This window comes from Thalassophryne amazonica, chromosome 23 (genome assembly GCF_902500255.1).
Source record: "Thalassophryne amazonica chromosome 23, fThaAma1.1, whole genome shotgun sequence".
Taxonomy (NCBI): domain Eukaryota; kingdom Metazoa; phylum Chordata; class Actinopteri; order Batrachoidiformes; family Batrachoididae; genus Thalassophryne; species Thalassophryne amazonica.
In genome coordinates this window covers 28229096-28250811 of record NC_047125.1, presented here as the reverse complement: position 1 = coordinate 28250811, position 21716 = coordinate 28229096, and the positions used below count along the sequence as shown (strand labels likewise).

At 39.0% G+C, this 21716-nt stretch overlaps 2 protein-coding genes and 1 long non-coding RNA gene across 4 annotated transcripts in view; 2 read left to right on the top strand and 1 right to left on the bottom strand.

The window, feature by feature from the left end:
• The first annotated feature begins 391 nt into the window (after window positions 1–391).
• Window positions 392–19977, top strand: LOC117505344. 2 transcript variants are annotated; one of them, XM_034164982.1, is made up of 4 exons: window positions 392–403; window positions 17899–18032; window positions 18192–18551; window positions 18821–19977. In XM_034164982.1, exons 2-4 carry the CDS (start codon window positions 17948–17950, stop codon window positions 19162–19164), a joined length of 789 nt encoding a protein of 262 aa, XP_034020873.1. In that variant the 5' UTR covers window positions 392–403; window positions 17899–17947; the 3' UTR covers window positions 19165–19977. The 2 variants fall into 2 exon arrangements, with proteins under 2 accessions (XP_034020873.1, XP_034020874.1); XM_034164983.1 differs by lacking the exon at window positions 392–403 and having other exon boundaries at window positions 17855–18032; window positions 18824–19977.
• LOC117505433 (GRB2-associated-binding protein 1-like) lies at window positions 416–14722 on the top strand. The gene is made up of 12 exons (XM_034165075.1): window positions 416–601; window positions 6226–6369; window positions 7092–7441; window positions 7533–8161; window positions 9442–9524; window positions 9600–9709; window positions 9824–10122; window positions 10650–10721; window positions 11545–11641; window positions 11783–11912; window positions 12352–12486; window positions 13328–14722. The coding sequence occupies exons 1-12, from the start codon at window positions 416–418 to the stop codon at window positions 13502–13504; spliced, it is 2412 nt and encodes an 803-aa protein (XP_034020966.1). The 3' UTR covers window positions 13505–14722.
• The window catches only part of LOC117505349, a 30553-nt gene continuing 27162 nt past the window's right edge, over window positions 18326–21716 (bottom strand). The window contains exon 3 of the long non-coding RNA XR_004559076.1: window positions 18326–18391. This is a non-coding gene — a long non-coding RNA (uncharacterized LOC117505349). The remainder of the gene's footprint in view (window positions 18392–21716) is intronic.

Genomic DNA, 21716 nt, shown 5'->3' with positions numbered 1-21716 from the left:
ATCTACAGAGCCAGCAGCTCAGTAGACGACACTGTCAACATGGCCCTCCAGCATCTGGACTCCCCAGGAACCTACGCTAGGATTCTGTTTGTGGACTTCAGCTTTGCTTTCAATATAATCATCTCGACCCCTGCTGCAGGACAGGGTCTCTCAGCTTGGCGTGCCTGACTCCACCTGCAGGTGGATTACTGACTTCCTGTCCAACAGGAGGCAGCACATGAAGTTGGGAGGCCATGTCTCCAATACACGGTCCATCGGTCCCGGATGCCCCCAAGGCTATGTTTCTTTCTTCTCTACTCTTCTCCCTGTACACCAACAACCAGCACCTCCAGTCACCAATCTGTAAAGCTCCTGAAGTTCACGGACAATAAACCCTCATTGGACTCATCTCTGATGGAGATGAGTCTGCCTACAGATGCGAGATCGATTACCTGGTGTCCTGGTGCAAACAGAGCAACCTGGAGCTGCAATGCCCTCAAGACAGTGGAGATGGTTGCTGACTTCAGGAAGACCCACTCCCGATCAACCCCATTGCCTCCACTACCTGGAAATCACCATCACCCAGGAGCTCAAGCGGGAGCTGAATGTCAGCTCTCTGAATGTCAGCTCTCTCAAGAGAGCACAACAGTACCTGAACACCTCCAGGGCCCTGAGGTGAGCAAGGAAGATAGCAGCTAATCCCTCTCACCCAGGACGCAAACTTTTGTCACTTTCCTCTCTGGCAGATGGCTAAGGTCCATGAGGACTAAAACCTCAAAACACAAAAACAGCTTCTTTCTGTCTGCAACTAGACTTGCAAATAATACCATATACCCCCCATTACCCTGCCTCCCCCTCGACTCCCACAAAGTACAGACTGATATACCCTGTGCTGTTCATCTGCACAGCCCATTCCACTGTAATCTATTTGACAGTAAACTTAGCCTTGCCCATTGTCTGTGACTCCTTTACTTCTTACAGAAGTATTTTTTTCCTTTTCTTTTATTGTTGTTTATACACCAATTGCTTCTTGCAGAAGCATTTTCTTTTATTGTTGTTTATGCACCAGTGACACCAGATCAAATTTCTTGTATGTGAGAACTTACTTGGCAATAAATTCAGTTCTGATTCTGAATCCTAAAATAGCACATGTAGCTGAGCAAAGGAGGTCAAGGCTTATTAAGGCTTTTAAAGACCCAAACTGCAGACAGTAATATGAAAACAATTGCAATGAATCTCCGGTACTGGTACTCTTCTTTTATCATTTTGAATACTTTAATGGATCATGTAATTATTTAAGATGGGGTTTTTTATGACTTATAATGGTTTGAGCTCCAGCATCAAAGTGTTAACCAAATCCACCCCAAAGATTGATATGTACATCCTTTAATTACTGGTTCAACTTCTATTCTTTTTGAATTTCAATTTCCTCTCAAATTATAGCCACCTTCTCTTTCAGTAAATAGATTCTGTATATTTTTCGGCAGTAAATGGTATCTGGCTTCGTGCATGATTTGTGATGTTTTAAAGTTTACCAAATCCATAAATGTCTAGATGTTTGATTTTAGAAATAGTGGGTCGGTGTTCTCTGTATCCCACTTTATTTATTATCCTTGTTGCTCTTTTCTCTTAGGATGCATAGTTGCAAAGTGCTTATGTAGTCGTTTCCCCATACTTTCACACAGTAAGACAGATATGGTGAAAATAATGAACAGTAGATTATGTGTAAGACTTTAATGTCCAGTTTGTATTTTGTCTTCCCCAGAATTGCGGTACATTTAGCCAGTTTTGACCTGACATGGCTTACATGAGGTTTCCATCTGATTTTGCTGTCTGTGATCACTCCAAGAAATGTATTTTGGTATACTCTTTCTATGTCTGCATTGTTTATAATCATGTCTTCTTGAGTATTCATGGAATTTCTTCCAAACATCATCTTTTTCTCTGAATTCAATGATAATTTATTGTTGTCAAACCAGAATTTTACTCTTTATTCATTTCTGTTATGATCAGCTCCAAAATCTGCTGCAAACTCTCCCCAGAACAGAAAATATTTGTATCATCTGCAAACAATACGAATCTCAATAACTTTGAAACATTACATATTATTTATGTATAAAATAAACAGCTTAGGTCCTAATCATTTATGTATAAAATAAACAGCTTAGGTCCTAATATTAACCCTTGTGGTACCCCACAAGTGATATCCATATAGCGTGATTTGTGCTCACTCATTTGTATATTCGGTTTCTTAGGTCCTCAGCCAGTTTAGCCCAATCCCTCTAATACCATACTTTTCTATTTTGTCTAATGATATATTATGATCAGTAGTGTCAAAAGCTTTACTTAAATCAATGAATATACCCAGAGGAAGTGTTCTGTTAACATAATTTGTGATTTCCTCTCTTATTTGCATTAGTAAGTAAGTAAGTAAGTAAATTTTATTTATATAGCACCTTTCACAGACAAGAGCCACAAGGTGCTTCACAACATAAAAGCAGAGTACACAACACAAAACATCAGACAATGGCCGAGACATAAAAACATAAAACATAACATAGGATCACAGAGCAGCCTAAAAGCTAAGCAAACGCTTGAGTAAAAAAGAAAGTCTTAAGTTGGCTTTTAAACGTATCGACAGAGTCCAGTGAGCGCAGAGAGAGTGGGAGACCATTCCAAAGCCTGGGAGCAACAGCCTGGAAGGATCACTCTCCTCTGGTTGCAAAATGGGTGCGAGGAACCACCAACAGATTTTGGTCCACAGACCTCAAAGCCCTGGCAGGGGGATGAGGTCACAGATACAGGGAGGCGCCTGGCCATGTAGAGCTCTAAAAGTTAAAACCAAAATTTTAAAATTGATCCTGAAGGACACTGGCAGCCAATGAAGCTCATTTAAACTTGGGGAAATATGAGTCCTTCTGTTAGCTTGTGTCAGAATTCTTGCTGCAGAGTTCTGTACCAACTGCAGTTGACGCAACTCCTTCTTGTTTAGACATGAAAACAAACTGTTACAATAGTCTAAATGTGTTGACACAAAAGCATGAATAATAAGCTCTAAATCATTTTGAGACACCATTTTCCTGAGCTTAGAGATATTTCTTAATTGAAAGAAGCAATTCCTCGTCAGCTGTTTACAATGCTGTACCAACGACATGTCTTTGTCAAAAATGACACCCAGGTTTCGAAGACATGATTTAGCAGACTGGCCCAGGTCTCCCAAGTACTACTGAATACCTGGAATATGGGCATCAGGGGCAATAACCAATGTCTCTGTTTTGTCTGCGTTAAGCTGAAGAAAGTTATTCGTTAGCCATTGTTTAATTTCCGCCAAACAATGGAGGAGGGAATCAAGCCTCTTAATCTCAGATGGCTTAAAGGAGCAGTAAAGCTGGATGTCATCCGCAAATAACTGGTAAGAGACATCAGTAAATCTTTGAATGATCCTACCTAAAGGGATCAAGTACAATAAAAACAAAATGGGGCCCAATACAGAACCCTGAGGGACTCCACATAACAGGTCCGCAGACTCAAAAACGCTAAAGCTGCGCCCAGACAGATATGAAAAAACCACCGAAGAACTGACCCCGACAGTCCGACATGATCCCTCAGTCTATTCAGCAGGACCTGGTGGTCAACAGTATCAAAGGCAGAAGACAAATCCAAAAGAACCAACACGGTGGATTTCCCAGCATCAGCAGACATCATAATGTCGCTGGACACTTTCAAAAGAGCCGTTTCCGTAGAGTGTTGTCTACGAAAACCGGACTGAAACCTGTCATGAATGTTATTCTGATCCAGTAAGAGTGTCAGTTGGTCTGAAACCACCCTCTTGAGGATCTTAGACAGGAATGGGAGCTTAGAAATAGGTCTAAAACTACTTAGCTCCATTTGATTTAAACCTGTTTTTTTCAGTAGAGGCAACACTATGGCATGCTTAAAAGCACTGGGAAACACACCGGTGGACAAAGAAAGATTTACCATTCTAGTAATGCACGGACCAATTACCTCAAATACTTTAATAAAGAGCCTGTAGGGAAGGATGTCCAATGAGCAATGAAGACCAAATGCTGGGAGCAGGCTCAACAACAATAGAAGTACCACACAGGGAGGGTGGAAATTTTATCCTTAATCAACTTGATTTTGTCAGTGAAAAACTCAAAAAAGCATTGCTGTCAGCCTCAGAAAACACAGGAGTAACTGAAGCAGCAGGACATACAAGAGAGTTGATTGTATCAAACAACACTCTGGGATTCTTCTTATTCACAGACACCAGCTGATGTATGTAGACAGAGCGGGCACTCTCTGCCATTTTGTTATATGATAGAACCAGCGCCCTGAGATGAAGCCTGTGAACCTCAAGTTTAGAGGATTTCCACAGGCGTTCAGTTCTTCGACACAGTTTCTTAAGACTTAAGAGCTCTTCATTAATCCAAGGGCACTCATTTTTCTGTAAAGACACGTTGTATTTGACAGGAGTCAACTGATCAAGAATAGTATCACAGTGTTGGTTAAAACACTGGATAAAATTGTCCATATCAAGAAAATCAGTGAACAAACAAGGATTAAACATAGAAGAAAATCTTTCTGCAGTTTCAGCAGTGATGATACGCCTCCGAGACTTAACTTCTAAGGGCTTCTGATCAGAGCTGGAATGCAGGTCAAACGAAACAAGACTATGGTCGCTCAAGTGGACATCTTTTATAGACATATTTAAAATGTCTAGGCCAAGTGTAAAAACTAAATCTAAAATGTGACCCTTTTGGTGAGTGGGCTCAGAAACATGTTGCACAAAATTAAAAGCTTCAGTCAACGATAAAAGTTCCATAGCAGAGCAAGATAACATGTCATCAACATGAAGGTTAAAATCTCCAAGAATTAAAACAGATTCCAACGTTATAATAGAGGATAAAAAAGTCTGCCAACGATGTCTGCTCAGAATCCATATTGGTTCTCGGTCAACAGATGATGTTTCTCAGTAAATTTGTCCAGTGTTTTATTAAAGTTTTTTGAGTACTTCGGAGAATTGGGAGAGCAGTTTTCCCAATTCTACTCCAATCCATCACTCTAATCTGTCTCAACAGACAGTTATCAATCTAATGCTTTTAAAATACAAACACGCTCTGAGCTCATCATATTGTTTTTCTCCACACTTTCAAATCATGATGCGTCTTGTGCATGTGCACTAACTACACACTCAGACATACATACATACATACACACACACACACACACACACACACACACACACACTTCACTTGGTGGTGAGTCATGTCTGAAATATGAGGTGTCATATCTGTGCAATCGCTCATCGCCCATAATGCTCAGCAACAGCCACACACATTAAATAAGTCCTTGTGTCACATTCATGCACACTAAAGATTAAGAACGGAGTGAAAGAAGAAACAAAGATAAATTTTTAATCACCAAGTCACTTTTTAAAATGGACTGAGTCGCATTTCCGGGACATCATAATACTTCAAATGAATAACAACAAAACAGAAAATTGGGTTATTTTTTTAAGATAATGTACAAAAAAAAAATGTCTTGAGGGTGGTGCGACAGGAAAGGTTGATTAAAATCACGTGTTCATCAACGAGAGAAGCTGAAGGTGTTTGTTGAATTTCATCGCAATTTACTAGATAATGAGATTATTATTATTATTATTATTATTATTATTATTATTTTCAATATAAAAAGTGACTTTTTTTACCTTTGAGCAATTTAATATACTCAGTAAAATTATAACATTTTGATATGTGTGTTTTTGTTTGTTTGTTTTTTTTCAAGATAAATTCAGTTATATATAGTATATATATTTGCAATCAGCAATTTCCAAAATTATACTATCAAGACTACCGCTAGTAGTAGTGCTTGCGGTTATTTATAATAATTCTTATAATTATTCGATTAATCGACAACTTTTTGCCTGAAAGCAAAAAACATGCTAATGTTATGATGCTAAAATGCTAATGTAAGCGCATTTGCATGCTAGCATGACCACATTGGCTGCTGCAGTTACATCCTTACATTATAGAACAGTTCACTTGGTGTTAAGGTTAAGTTGGTATACTAGCATGCTAACACAAGTTAATAAATTACTTATATATCCCTCTCACAGACAGTTAGCTTGTCCAAAACATGGCACCAACACACATATTAGCATGCTAGTGAATTAGCCAACACAGCCTTCCTGTTAATGGAATCGGACTTTGGCTGAAATGGAAATTCAGCATCCTTATCATCTAACTTATCTTTATCCAGGCATGGAGGCGGCGCTGGTTTGTGCTACGTAGTGGCAGGCTAAGTGGAGAACCAGATATCCTGGCGTACTACAAGAACCAACAATCACGCAGGCCAATCCGGACCATTAACCTCAACCTGTGTGAACAGGTAAACTGTTAAAGTTGACTGCGTGACAAAGCTGTAATATGAAAATATGCAGAAGAGTGAACTTCCAACACTAAACCAGAGCAGGTAGCTCGGGAGTTGGGCTTTCAATGGGCAGACCTGGGTTTGGGTCTTGTTGCACTCTTTGTCTGTCCTTGGACAAGACACTTCATCTGCATTGTCCCAGTGCACCCAGATGTAAAACATTACTGTCCTTGACTGGCGAAATAACCTGTGTTTGACTGGCGTCCCATCCTGAGGCCACAGTAGACCCATCTGGGGATGAGCGCTGGTACCAATGCAGCTTAAAAATTTACAATATCACTCAAAGTTAGAGTTGCCCATGCAGTTATAAATGCTTATAGTTATAAATTAGTTTATGCTGATCCCTGAATGTGAAAAAGACGGTCAATAAAAGGGCGAAGGACTGTATGTCTGTCTGATTAACTGATGTTTTTTGGATGTAATTTAGACACAAGATTTCTGGATTGCACCATTAGGATTACCAGTGATGGTTTAGATGATCTTTCCCTTATGACAACCACACAGAATTGTTTGGAGGCTTAAATTACTTAAAGGCAGCTTGTATGAGAAGCTTGTTTCTATATGAATTTGTCTGTGCCTTAGTGTGTTGGACATTCTTTTAAGTTGACGTCAACAAACCTCTGAGAATTTTATGAAACCCTCCTGCATGTCCATTAACTATCACTGCCCCTTTCATCCAGGTGGATGCAGGTCTATCGTTCACCAAGAAGGAGCTGGAGAGCAGCTTTGTGTTTGCCCTGCAGACAAAGACAAGAACTTGGTACCTGGTATCGGAGTCGGAGGATGACATGAACCATTGGGTGTCGTCCATCTGTTTGCTCTGTGGCTTCAGCCCGACTGATGATGGCACAGAGGGACGAGTGCCCATCACCTCTTCCCATCTCACAGTGACCTCAACCAGTGCTACTGTCACCACAGAAACAGGCTCAGTTCTACCGCCTTATGAACCGGTGAATGTGCAACACCTGGAGTTTGATGGCAGCAGTGAAGAAGACTACCTGTGGTTGTCACACTGTCAGAGCCGCATCAGGTGAACACAAACAAAACAAACCCTTGGTCTTCAACTACACTTTCAATATAAATTAAAATGCATAACATTTCGACTCTCTCATTCTGTGAAGATCTCCACCAGGTTCTTCTACGTCCTTGGAAATCGACAGTGACGTTTGCCCTACTCTCTCTACCACGTCCTCCTTGTCTTCTGCTTCTTCATCTCCTTCCCTCATTCCCAACGGTGTACCGCCTCCATCCACCTCGTCTTGCTTTAGGAACGCCCCTTGGACAGTTGCCACAACAACAAGCCCTCTCAGCCGCTCACTGGACACCACTACCTGGGACATCCAAAAACATTCCAGCAGACCGCGCTGTTACCCCTCCCCACATCCCAAGAAGCACACACTATCAGACCTGCACCCTGTGGCAATACCTCTAACTAATGACCCACAGTCCAGCACCTACCAGATCCCCCGTGCAGCATTCACCCGGCTGCCAGGCCCTTCACATCTGCCATCTTCTACTCCAAGTGTGGACTCCTTGACACATGCGGAGCTTCATGCTTCCACACCAGCTCCACCTCTGCGGCCACCAAAGCCCCAGGTGATTGTCGGACAGGGACAGAGTTCTGAATCAGAACCTAGAACACATTCCCAATCCACTTCAGAGTCAGAGAGGCTGGAGGGATGGATGGAAGGAGGAGATTGTGGTCCATCCAGGATGAACGCTGTTGATGCACCTGGATATATGCACACAAGTAAGATGATGGTCATGAGAGCATTTTGACATTGAATTTTTAGCTTGAAATTCAACTCAACGTGATTTCTGGTGCACTTAAGACAACAAATCCGTCACAATTACCCAACAAGCTATCAGTGGAAATCTTGCATTTTGTCATTACACAATGTGTTGTTGTGCAACTGTTCGTGCAAGCAAACTCATTGGAAGAGTTCTGGTTTGTGTTTCTCTTTGTGGATTCACATTTTCAAAGCCAATATTATTTTACATCAAACAGGAATACAGCTGTCCTATGGTGAGGGAAAGCAAGGCAAATTTGCAACAATCAGTAACTTTGTTTCAAAGCATTTTTGCTCAAATTCCAGGCATGAAAACAAATAACTTAGACTAAAGAACGAAGTGCCAAAGTGGAACTCCTCCAGTGAATTTGCATGCTTTCTCTGTTGCATAGTGCATGAGACCAAGTTGCATTATGGGTAATGATAAAATACTGAATAGAAGTGAAATGCTGTGAAATGAAACAGAGTATCATATTAGCTGACATCCTTTTTTGGAATATAACCTGTTCCAAGAACCAATTTCATAATCAGTTTAGAGACAGAATACAAGAAAACGTTTCTTTGAAGTAGTCATTGTCTTAAATTAATTATTGACGACAATGCTAACAAGTTAGTAACAGGTTTAGGCCCCAAAGGTTAATGGGTAGTCCAGCTAGTTAGCCCAATGGATCCATTGACTCAACAAACCAAATATTGTGTTTAACTTGCTTTTTGGGTGTGTTGGAGAATAAGTGCAGAGGATTGTGCGTTGATCACATAACAACTATTCAGGTTTTTTTTTTCAGCACTTACTTCACTACTTCCTTAATACTTTCATTTACTTATACACAGACTTATGTAATTATGGATTATCAGTACACGTCCTTACATGCTTATGTATTTTATTTACATCTTTATACACATATATTTGCTTACATAATTAAGTTCTTGACATATTACTTATATATCTGCTTAATTATATACATCCTTACTTACGGATATAACTACTAACATACAAAGAGTAGTTACATAAGTAGTTGGAGAATGGTCTTGAGTTACTACAGGGACTGAGGATAGTAATGCAGTATACACATGCTTTTGTACACACATTTACATACTTATTTACTTGTGTACTTTCTTAAATACTAACTTCACATACTTTCTTATGTGGTTGCTTTCTTAACTTCACGTATATCCACAATCAGGTATAAAGCCTTTTCGCTTGGTTCATGTAACAGTTTGATGTTTCGATGGGTTTCAGGTTGCGATTCTCTTCACGTCCCTCAGTCTCTGTCTGACAGAGTGAGCATGTTCGAGTTCAGTGCGAGCTTCAGCAGCTACTTTGTAAGTTGCACTTTCAGCCATGTGTTGACTTTTTGTGACGTTTACTCGCTATAGATTCGTCTTTCTTTGTCTCAGTTTAATAAGGGGATGGTACCTCTGGGTAGTGTTTGTTGTCAAGATGAAGACCTGGACAAAAACTACGTTCCCATGAGCGCTGCCACCACTGAGCCTCCTGTAGCACCAAGGTGAGTTAGACCGCCGCAGGTCTTAATTGAGGAGGTGTTGGTTCTGAGGTAGTATTGGGGTTCTTTAATCTTCTCAGGATTTCTAAAAATGCTGTATGACATCTCTTATTTCAGGGTAGGTCCACCTCCTCCGGCTGTGGCCTCTGATGCTTCTGTCCAGATGCAAGATGCTTACGTCCCCATGACCCCACTTACCGTGAGCAAAGCTCACCCAACCTCTACCACTGGGGAGCTTTTGTCCTTGGGGAGGCAGGTGCCTCCACCGGCCCACATGGGGTTCCGTAACTCTCCTCTGACAGCCGTAGCTCCTGTAACAGCGCCAGTCCAACGGAACCACACGAACACCTCCACTGGCATGGGTGTGGAAGCCACACCGCCTCCAGTCCACCGCAACCTCAAACCACAGCGACAAGGTGAGTGTGGATCTACACCCAGGGGGTCTGTTAAGGCTTTAATTTTCATGACTGGTTTGTGGTTCATGCATCCAACAAGTCAAGAAAATATATCCCCATGGAACTAAAGGGAGCATAAATACATACAATAGGAATGTCAATGCCACATAAATGATCGAATAAATCTCTCATAATTCACTTTTTTTTTTCTTTTTTTTTCTTTTTTTTTTTTGCAACTGTCAAGACTGATTTTATTTCATTTAAAAGTTGAAAGTTTTCCCTGGTTATAAAAAAAAAAATAGACCACTAATGTCGTAATCATGAGAAAAGATCTTGTAATTATGAGATCAAGACCTCGTAATTATGAGAAAAGACCTCGTAATTACGAGATCAGCTGTCTTTTTTTTTTTTTCTTTTTTAAACCAGTGAATGCAACACGCTTCTGTAAAGTGGAACAGCTGAGGTATGTTTGTTTTCACCTTGTTTCTATTCGGCAAACTGTGAATGTTCAATTTTGTTTCCATTTACAATGTTTTGTGTCGTTGCAGGAGCTTGTGTTGGTCAGAATGTGGAGAAAAGCAACTTTCACACTTCAGGAGAGTCGACACACAAACCCAAAGGTACAAGAGCCTTAAAAGATGTCGACACGTGATGAATGACGGCTTTGTAAACCATAAATCAAGAAATCAGCCCTCGAGGATGAGTTTCTGAGTTTCATTTATTCATTTTTTTTTTATTATTCAACACATTAAGTCTCTCACCTGTCCAGTATTTCTTCTGCATTTCTACAATTTAATTTGTTGTAAAACATGTTTGTTTTCATTTATTGGGGCAATACTTTGAAAGCTTCGGAACCTGCAGTAGTAAAATATACACTGAAAAAAGTGAAACATCAGTGCATTTCATTCAAAGTACTTATTTATATTGGCCTAATGAAAAATTGTGGTTTCCAGCTTAAATCTGCTGGAATCACTTTGCCAAGTCATAAATATATGTTGTGAAAAATAAAAAAAATTAAAACTAACAAATTACATCAATTTTTTTTAAGTTGATCTAAAGTATTTTTTTTTTTTTCAGTGTAGAAAGTGTGCCTATTTGTTATAACTGTATTTTTACACTGGATTTGGTGTTTTATACCCAATTAAATTCACAGTGTTGCACTTTGTTATAATGGAATATTTTAAATTCAGAATTTGTGTAGTACTCCTACTTGTGGGATGTGTACTTGTAACGAAGCACTTTTAAACTGTAGCATTAGAAGTTATTTACACACTTGAAACTAAGTCTTGATACAAGAGAAATTTTTGTACAGTCAATTGAAAATTCACAACTTACAAATCCTCCGATTTGTCAAATCCTTTGCCATTTGAAGAATTTACTTCGTATTACGGGAATTCTTTTCTAATGTTCTTTTAATAGATCTTAACTGTTTGTGTCTCCCAGTGAGACCAGGTCCTCTGAACATCACACCAGTGCAAGAGGACTGGAATGAAGTCCCGCCTCCTGTCCGCTCACCTGTCACTCGAACCTTCACAAGACAGTAAGCGGCTGTTTGACATCTTGATGGGACGGACCTGAAATAATCTGTTGTAGCTGTGACATCTTGTTTATACTGCCCTTGTGTCAAAAAATGTACATATCATCTGCAAATAAATGAAATGGTTTGGTTTGTTTTAATCAGTCCCTCCAGTCGTCAATCAGTCAAAGCTGGCTCCTCCCACAGTTCATCCCCCTCTTCTGATTCTGATGATCCTGATGACAACTATGTTGCCATGACGACTTCCAATCTCAGCTTCAGTGCCGGCGAGTCGGTGAGACACTTTGCTGCGCACAACAAACCCCAAAGCAAACTTTTCCACACATGATGACATCATATCTACATTTTACATTTAGTCAGTAATTCATTGAAAACTTTTGTGTTTAATTTTTGTGACATCAAAATACACATTAATGCTCACTAGTGAGATTCTTTGGTCCTGTTGACCTTTGACACAGCAGGAGGTAACATAGCAAACATTTTATGCATCCTATAGTTTTAATTTCTAAAATCCTGGTGAAATGTTTAAAAAAAAAAAACAGTTAATTGTATTATAGCGGTAAAGTCAGCCATGCTAGCTAGCCTAGCTCAGTCTCTAAAATTTTCTCACAGGCCAGCTTGCTATACTAGCTAGCATATAGAAATAAAATGAATCATGCTTTCACCTTATTTTTCATTTGTTTGTTCTTAAATTACTCAAAATTGGTTTCCAGCCGTTGAGGATCTTGTTGCATCGAGCGTCAGAGGGAGGAGTCAGCAGCCCGTTGCCACGGCGACCCAAAAGTGAGAAACAGGTGGAGTACCTTGACCTCGACCTTCACACCAAGCGATCAACACCGCCGAGACAGGTAAAAGTGCCACCATAAAATGTTAGCATTGGGGTACCCCAATCTACATCTATCATCTACATGAACCATTAATAACTATTTGTTTTGAATTAATGACTGATTTATCTCCACATTAATTTAGTTTGTTTTTATCTTGATATTTTGTATTTTGTTTTCATGTTGGTTTTTGGTTGTTTATCTTAATTTTTGTTTGTTTTGTTTTGTTCTCTTCACATTTGTTTGTTTATTTTCATGTTTGCTGTCTTTTGGTTTGTGGTCTAGCTATTTCTCAGTTTGGCCACTAGAGGGCCTTCAAAGTCCATTCTCCTTTTATGTCTGGGTGTAATAAATCCTGACTAGTTTTTTTGTTAACGCTTCTTACATTTGATGAATCCATTTTTTTGTAAACCAATTTTATGGAATTCATATTTTTTTGAAACAATTATGTCAATTTCGTACATATCCCTTTTCAGAATCACAATTTTTACCAAATGCATGCTCTTGGAGTTCTTTGTTAATTATTTATTAGAATCAAAACTATGTTGCCTTACTTACCTGGTGCAGAAAATGCATATGACCTTTGACATTATGATGTTGGTTGGTTTGTTTGTTTTTGTTTTTTGAACCCCTTAAACTTGTTTTTATTTTTGTTTTAATGATGACCTCTTTCCTCAGAGGTCAACATACAGTCAGGCAAAACTGTTCTGCAGTTTTTCAGTAAAGCTTCATCTATTAACTGAGTGACAGGTTTATAAAAAATAAAAACAGAAATCTGTTGGTTTTACTCTTTATTTATTTATCTTCCATTGTGTCACTTAAAAAAAAAAAAAAAAGCTTAAAGTCATTTTATTTGTTAAAGCAGAAATGCTGCACGACAGAGGGCGGAGTCAACAGCAACAAGCAGCTCGGAGCAAACGAGGAGCACACGCATGCACGTGTGGACTATGTGGTGGTGGATCCCAAAAAGACCAAGGCCCTGAGGAACACCAGAGAAGCATGGCATGATGGGAGGATGTCCACGGAGAAGGGGAAATGTTAAAGATCACGTACACACTCACTGAAGTCACGAGAGGTCAAAAAAAATTGTTATATTTTGGTAACGTGACACGATGCCAAAATCATATTTTAAAAAAAGTCTCCTAACTCTGCCCATTTATACAAATCTACTGAAAAATGTAAAAATGTGATCGTTTGAGGGAAACCATGCATTTCAAAATATTCAAAATGCATTTTTAGCCTCTGTCTTTCTGTCTTTGGTGTCTTTGGTGTGGCGTTCTGTAATCATTCACATTATCACACATCTGTTCCGTCGACTTTTTACGCTCTGCATGTCCACATTGACGTTCACGTACTTCACACCTTCAGAGACGACATGACAGTGATCACTGCTACCAGCCTGACCACCTCCTCTATGGAGCACCATCTGTGTCCTGTCCCTCTCTTTAACATGTCAGCATCTTTGACCTTCAGGGCCACCGTACCACTGACACTAACATCACTTAGGGCCACTTCACACACTGTAAGAATAAGTACAAATCAGGGCGAATCACGGTGGAACAGCTCGTATGAGCAAACCACGAAAACATCGACCTGACGGGCAGGCATGAATGATCCCACTGCAACGGTTTTGTGCACGCGACAGTGTTGTGCATGAGCGTGCACAAATCCATCGCAGCAGGAACACAGTGCAAGCAGCTGGGACATGTTGCACCCTATTGGGCCGCTGATGTGAAGAAAAATAAAATAAAAACCAGCTGTATAGTTAATGAATATCACTGGGTTGATATAAATAATAAAAGTGGATGCAATACAGAACCCCACAGTTAAATAATAAATAAATGCTGCTCACGGGATTCGAACCTGCAATTTACAAAAGCTCTGATTACCAGGCAGAAAACTTTACCACTGCACTATAATTACTGTCTGACAACAGCAGCATGGAATGGCTGAGATCAAGAAGGAGATAAACGTATTTTTTTAAAAAAGAGAAAAAAGTGCTGTGATATCTGACCAAACAGCATTTGTTATGGTGTATTTCTGCTGATACGTGACTGAAAAAATAGTATTTGTCACAATGTCTGACTTGTCACATAGTCCTGCGGCACACCGCTCACAGGACACACATGTTGGGCCGGGCCCACGCGTGTGTCTGACATGACACACACGTCCTGTCAGACAGACATGACATTCAGGTCCCCTGCTATGTGTCCACATGAACTGATGGTCCAATTCAGCTGGGACAGCCTGTCAGTGTGCACACTGTGCGCGCTCTCCAGCCTGTCACAAAAGCGATATGCGTTTTTATGTATTTCCACGTGAGGACAGCAAGCACACACACGCACGTCACGTTGGACAGTGTTCTGCAGCTGTGCCTTCCAGGGCCAGAGATGGCAGCCAGCCACGCCCCCTTGTCTGCTCAGCACACAGAACAAGGTGTCAGCTCCGATTTTACACATATTGCATACGATTCCTCCTTCATGTGCAATTCGAGAACATTTGTACTATGTAGGGGCCCTTAGACTCGATAAAAGAAATCTACGTATGTTCAGACATCAGATCTTCACATTCAAGAAACTGAAACTATTTGAAATGTATCTCAAATTAAACAAATAACAGATAATTAACTGAATAATATATTATTTGATTCATCCCTTATTAGAGGCTTGACAAAAAAAAACAACTACTTGACAATTCCTCAGTTGTTTTAAGTAATTTTGGATGGTTAAATAGAAAACACAATCTCATGAACATGAAAAAAATTGTTCATACACAATCTGGTTTTGCTGAGTCATTATACTGCAAATCGTAGTTTAAAACACCACCCAGGCAGAGATTATGAGAGTAATTACAGAATTACGAAATCAGGGGTCTACTTTTTATGCTTTTGCACTAACCTGAAGTTTGTTACCATCAAACCTGATGCTGCTTGCAATTTTTATTTCTTAGTTTGTTGTTGCATGCACACTATGGTGCACGTGCCTCTCTTCCACAAGCACTAACAGGTGCAAAAACAAACTTATGAATACACACACTAAGAAACATAAGCTGTCTTTAACATTGGAATATAAATGGCTTCTAACTCCTAAAGTCTTCTTTTTTTCTTCTTGTTAATCTTTTTGCAATTTCTATTTAAACACTTCTATTTAAAAACCAACAACCATTTGAGGAATCCAACATTTTGATCAGGATTCTTAAAAAGTCATTCCATAGTCCTTATCTGAACCACATGTAATAAAATGTACTTTGTGAAAAGGCTTTACCAATTCTGAAGTTAAATTAAAATTTATTTTGGTAAAATGTTCTTTTGTTTGAGTGGATTTAAATTTTATGATTCCACCACCTGATTAACAAAAAAAAAAAAGAAAAGAAAAGAAAAAATTAACAAGAGTTTTGTGTTGAAGGTGCTTATTACCCCAAACAAGTCTAACCTGCTGATCAATTCAGAGTTAAAGAGGAACTTTTTTTTTTTTTTACTTTGAAATGGAGCATAACCACTTGGTTTATTTCCCCAAAGCACCTCTGAGTGATGTTATAAAAAATCTCAAACTAATGTTACCTGTTTGATGCCAGCACATAAGGAATTTTCTTGGAAGAATGGAAAACTACTTTTTTTTTTTTTTTTTTTTTTTTTGGTCAATAATTCAGAAGCTTACAAGAAAATTCTCCATTGTTTGTTAATATTTGTGCAGATAAGTTTAAATTTTCTGTTACTGATGAATTTGTTTGTTTTTATGAGGAAAAATGTGATTTTTTTTTTTTATGTCAGTGAATAAATGGATAAACTGCAAAATGGGGCTATGCTTCTCTTTTTAATGACGTATACAAGCTAATGCTCAATAATTTACTCGTATTCAAGATCCCAAGAATGAATTTGGACATTTTAAATGTTGCAGATCTTATTGGGTTCTAACCGACTACTCAGTGATCCAAGGGACACATTAGATTTAATAGCCTGGTTTCTTTTTGAGATCACGCAAACGCATGACACTGTTGACACAAAGCAGGAGTGTCTCTGACTCCGTCTACAGCGTGTTTACAGTAAGTGTTTGAAGTGTGGCTGACCTAGAATGTCTACCTACCTGTCCTACCACATCTTGGGCACAAGTATGCACGAATTTTGTTGTTGCAGAAGCGATGGTGTCACTTAATAGTAAAATCTGTTTCATCAGCCTGACTCAATAAAAACTCTGCCCTTTTGAAATGTGTAACTTGCAAGTGTTTTATAAATATAAAATTATTATTATTAGTAGTAGTAGTAGTAGTAGTAGTACTAAGTTCCAAATGTATAGATATTTGGATGTCATAAAGCAAATCTTTAATCCATCTCAGATCTGCTGAGATGGATAAAACACTGCAACCCCCAGTGGAAAATGAGAAGCCAAAAGATTTTAATGTTTTTAAAATACAACGAAACAGCTTTTAAATCAGATCCAAATGTGATGATAAGAATTATGACAATCAGAACACAATTTCAACAGAATCTCTCATCTTTTTGCACTGTAATATACAATGAAAGAAAGTTCCCAATATTGTCCCTAAGCCCTGACCCCTGAACCCTCACAGAATTAAATGACATCTGCTGGAAAATGAGTTAACTAGCCTGGAAGAGTTCAAAATGTAGAAATACTAGGGGAGCTACGACCACCACCTTTGCACCCCCCGGAGGCTGACGGCTTGGGGGGAGTCCCAAGCCGCCAGCTCTGCCTCCTGTCTTTTTGTTTGTGCTACCATCTCTAAGCCGTACAGCATAGCTGGTCTCACTACTGTTTTGTAAACTTTCCCCTTCACTTTTGCTGATATTCTTCGGTCACAAATCACTGCTGTCACCTTTCTCCATCCACTCCACCCTCCATGCACTCTCTTCTTCACCTCTCTACCACACTCTCCATTATTTTGGACAGTTGACCCCAAGAATTTAAACTAATCTACTTTCACCACTTCTACTCCTTGTAACTGCACTATTCCACTGGGCTCCCTCTCATTTACACACAATCTCAGTCTTGCTCCTACTGACTTTCATTCCCCTTCCCTCCAGACCATATCTCCACCTTTCCAGGCTCGAGTCAACCTGCTCTCTACTCTCACTACAGATCGCAGTGTCATCTGCAAACATACATACCACAACTCTTCTCTTGGCACCCTGTCATAAGCTTTCTCTAACTTTACAAACACATAATGTAACTCCTTCTGGACTTCTCTATATTTTTCTATCAACAATTTCAGAGCAAACATTGCATCTGTAGCGCTTTTTCTCAATATGAAACCTTAGCTTGGACTCCTGTCTACATTCTTCATCTCTCCGACTATCCCGAAAATTTTTCACCAACCACTTTCTCCTTATGCTTTCATTTTAACAGAGTTTAACAGAGGTTGGTTCATGTGTCTGCAGAAAGTCACCTTCAAATCCTGAGAGAGCGTGTATGAAGTACACAGGTGAAGGAAGCCATCAAAGCACTCTGAAGGAGTTCCAGGCTTCAGTGTGATGATGATAGAGAATAACAGCCTGGTCTGCTGTGTGTGGACTCTTACTGTCCTGATGATAACTGTGATGTTGTCTCCTGCTGAGGGTGAGTCCCTTTATTCCAAATGTGGAGGATTATTACCTCTATTGAGGATATTACGCTCTCAGACGATGAACAAACTGATACATTCTGCTGTTTGTCAACATTAATGTGTGAGGAGCAGCAGCTCTGAGAGTCATCTGTGTTGACCTTTGACCCCTGCAGGAGAGGCTCCGTTAGCTGTGAACGTGACTCAGGATGTGTACGAGGCAGAGGAGAACAGTAACGTCACTCTAACGTGGTTCTTCACTGTCAGCAGAGACACACAACCTCAAGACCTGGTTGTGGACATTTTACGTCATGAACCTGAAAGAGGTGTTTATCTTTTTGTACGCGGTGAAGAGAGGTCACAGTATGTGGACCAGCTCGACAGAGGTCGGTTTTCCTGTAATAACGAACTCTTTAAGACAGGACGCATTAAATGCATCTTCAGAAATGTGACTGTGAGCGACAGCGGCCTCTATAGGTGTGTGGTCGTCATCAACAGAAAAAGTGCCAACAAACTGTGTCTCCTCAATGTGACGGGTGAGTTGGTGTTTCTTTAGAACGTCCACATGTGTGCAAAGAGCAGAACTGTCTGATCATTATTCTGACCACTGAGCTTCAGAGGAGGTAAAGTCATCAAAGACGGATCTAAACTGGATTTTGTGGATCTGAGGCTCTTTGATCAGGAGAATATTGATCAGAGAGTCTGAGAACAAGTTCATGATCTGTGGTGATGTTTGGATTTTGTCTTCTGTGTGTACCAGGACTTTTCTCTTTCAGATTAATAACTGTTTTGTTTGTCTTTACAGCAGCCAATCATCATCCTGCACAAGATCAACCAGAACCAGAGACTCCGGTCCGGGAAAGGATTTGGCTCATCATTGTATTTGTATTTGTATTGTCCGTATGTTTGTTATTATTTATTTGTTTCATTTATACCTCCAAATCACAACAAAGCTTCCTCATTTTACCGGTGCACAGGATAAGAAGGTTACATGAACAGACAACACTCCCATCTCTGGATGGAGCTGCACCTCAAACTGAGATAAATAAAATAGAATCAGGCATCAGAAAAACAACAAATACAGAATATTTGTCAGAATTAAGTAACAAGAAAAACAGATGCAATATTAAGATGATCGCCGACCACTAGCTCTAAGCGTCACTAAGATACCCAGAATTTAGATCAATTTGAGGCCGCGGCCCGATCTGTAAACCAAATAAATGAATATAAAAGAGTAAAAAGCATAGTAACATACTATGTCAGTATGCTAACCATACAAAAGGGAAAATAAGTTCTTGCTGGAACACAGTTATTTGAGCACAGTGGATTAGTGGTGCCCTTAATTAGAGTAAGCAGGTAAAGAAAATAGATTGATGGACGAGTACTGACTTGAGTTGTGGATCTTGGTGTTTATGTCAGTATGTTAGTGGGACACAAAATCATGACAATCCCTCTCCAAGATGGTGGATGTAAATATTGCAGAAAGGAGCTCGATGTCCACTGGTACTCAGGTCAGGTAGCAGCATCACACTTTACTTACTATATAGTAGCGGTTGGTTAAGGTGCACTTTAATTACAATCTGAATGGGCCAGCGGCGCATTGGCACGTGCAATTTAAAGCATTTGTTTTTTCAGATAAACGTACCTGCTTGCACGACATGTCAGAGCATTGCAGTGATATGACCTGCTGACGCCTTTATAATCATGAGTCACTTGAGTCTCATGAAAGTCACAAATTGCTCTATGAAAAATAATGACACCATTCGCACAATGCAACTTTCTACACCTGAACTACAGTGACATGAAATATACAATGATATGGCTAAAATTCATCTCAATTACCCGTGTATAGAACAAGTAACTCAGCTTGTTATTTATGAAAACACTTTTTCATTTGCTGAAAAGAAATTATGCAAGTTTAACCATGTTTGTACAAATGTTCAGTTTCATTCATATATATATATATATATATATATATATATATATATATATATATATATATATATATATATATATATATATATACTTGTTATGATGAAAATGATGAATACCTGCTTTTATATTTTAATAAAATTTGTTTGTTTGTAAATGTGATTTTTTTTTTTTTTTTTTTCTCCAGTGTTTCTGTGTAAATATGTACAGTGGATCTTGGGTTTTGTATATAGTTCTGAGTGATACAATGTGGTATATTTTATTTGGCATTAACTAAAGCTGATATGCACAGATAATTGTTTGTTACTAAGCTAACACAAGTCAGGTCGTTCTAGTCAATAAATAGTTTGCTTCTGTGGTTATTTGTTTGTGTTGTGGGTCCAGCTGTCAGTCTTCAGCATTTCAGGGTTATTATGTAGAATTACCAGCATGCATATATATATATACACACACACACACACTTTGCACTGGGATGCCAGGTAAACAATTGCAAATTATAAAGGAGATGATGCTCATATTTTAGCATTGTGTTATACAACCCCAATTCCAATGAACAATTTTAAGTTTCCAAACCACCTGACCTGCATGTCTTCGGATGTGGGAGGAAGCTGGAGCACCTGGAGAGAACCCACGCAAACACAGGGAGAACACGTAACCTCCACACAGAAAGGCCACAGGTGGGAATCGAACCCATGACCTTCTTGCTGTGAAGCAACAGTGCTAACCACTCTGCCACTGTGCTGCCCCCATAGCTGTTTTTGATGTCTAAATTATGAAACTTAACACCATAAGTGAGGTTGGGTTGGATTATGGGCTTCAACATGCTGAGCTTCATGCTGCTGGACTCGGGTGATGTTGGAATAATCCCAGGATTTTCTCCTGCTTGCTCACACAAAGCAGAAAACTTAATAATTGTTGTTTTGTTTTGTTTTTCTGGAGTCTGACGTATCACTCTTATGGAGTGATACATAGCGGAAAGTTGTTTAAATTAATGTATCACTCCATCATTTTTTTTTTTTTTATGGAGTGATACCTTCATTTACAAAAACACTCTGAAAACACTAAGTTATTTAAACTAATGTATCACTGAATAAAAAAAGTTTAATTTTTTTATGGAGTGATACATAGCTTAAAGTTGTTGAAATTAATGTATTACTCCCTAATTTTTAAAATTTGTTTTATGGAGTGATACCTTAGTATTTAATCAACTTTAAACTAAAGTATCACTCCATTAAAAAAACACTCTGAAAACACTAAGTTATTTAAACTCATGTATCACTGAATAAAAAGAGTTTAATTTTTTTATTGAGTGATACATAGCTTAAAGTTGTTGAAATTAATGTATTACTCCCTAATTTTTAAAATTTGTTTTATGGAGTGATACCTTAGTATTTAGTATACCTTAGTATACCTAAGTTATTTAAACTCATGTATCGCTGAATTTAAAAAAGAGCTTAAATTTGTTTTTTTTGTTTTTGTTTTTTTGGTTTTTTTTATGAACTGATACGTTAGTTTGAAGGTTGAAATTCACAACAAGTCAGACGCCAGAAAAAAAAATTAAATTATGACATTATCTGCTTTTTGTGAACATGCAGGAGAAATTTCTGGGATCACTCCAATGTCACAAACCTCAGCATTGTGACACCCATAATCCAACCACTTTCTTATGGTGTCATGTTATTTGCAGATATCAAAAACACCTACAGACACAATTTTAAGAAGATATAAGAAACTTCAACATGTTCACCACAGCAGTAGCATAAACCACT

Excerpts from the sequence above, each read along its gene's own strand:
- LOC117505433 (XM_034165075.1), top strand. The coding sequence starts at position 416 with ATGCGAGATCGATTACCTGGTGTCCTGGTGCAAACAGAGCAACCTGGA. Across the intron at positions 602-6,225 it reads TGAATGTCAGCTCTCTGAAT|CTTATCTTTATCCAGGCATG; the intron begins GTCAGCTCTCTC and ends CTTATCATCTAA. Across the intron at positions 7,442-7,532 it reads CACTGTCAGAGCCGCATCAG|ATCTCCACCAGGTTCTTCTA; the intron begins GTGAACACAAAC and ends CATTCTGTGAAG.
- LOC117505344 (XM_034164982.1), top strand. The coding sequence starts at position 17,948 with ATGATGATAGAGAATAACAGCCTGGTCTGCTGTGTGTGGACTCTTACT. Across the intron at positions 18,033-18,191 it reads GATGTTGTCTCCTGCTGAGG|GAGAGGCTCCGTTAGCTGTG; the intron begins GTGAGTCCCTTT and ends TGACCCCTGCAG. Across the intron at positions 18,552-18,820 it reads GTGTCTCCTCAATGTGACGG|CAGCCAATCATCATCCTGCA; the intron begins GTGAGTTGGTGT and ends TTGTCTTTACAG.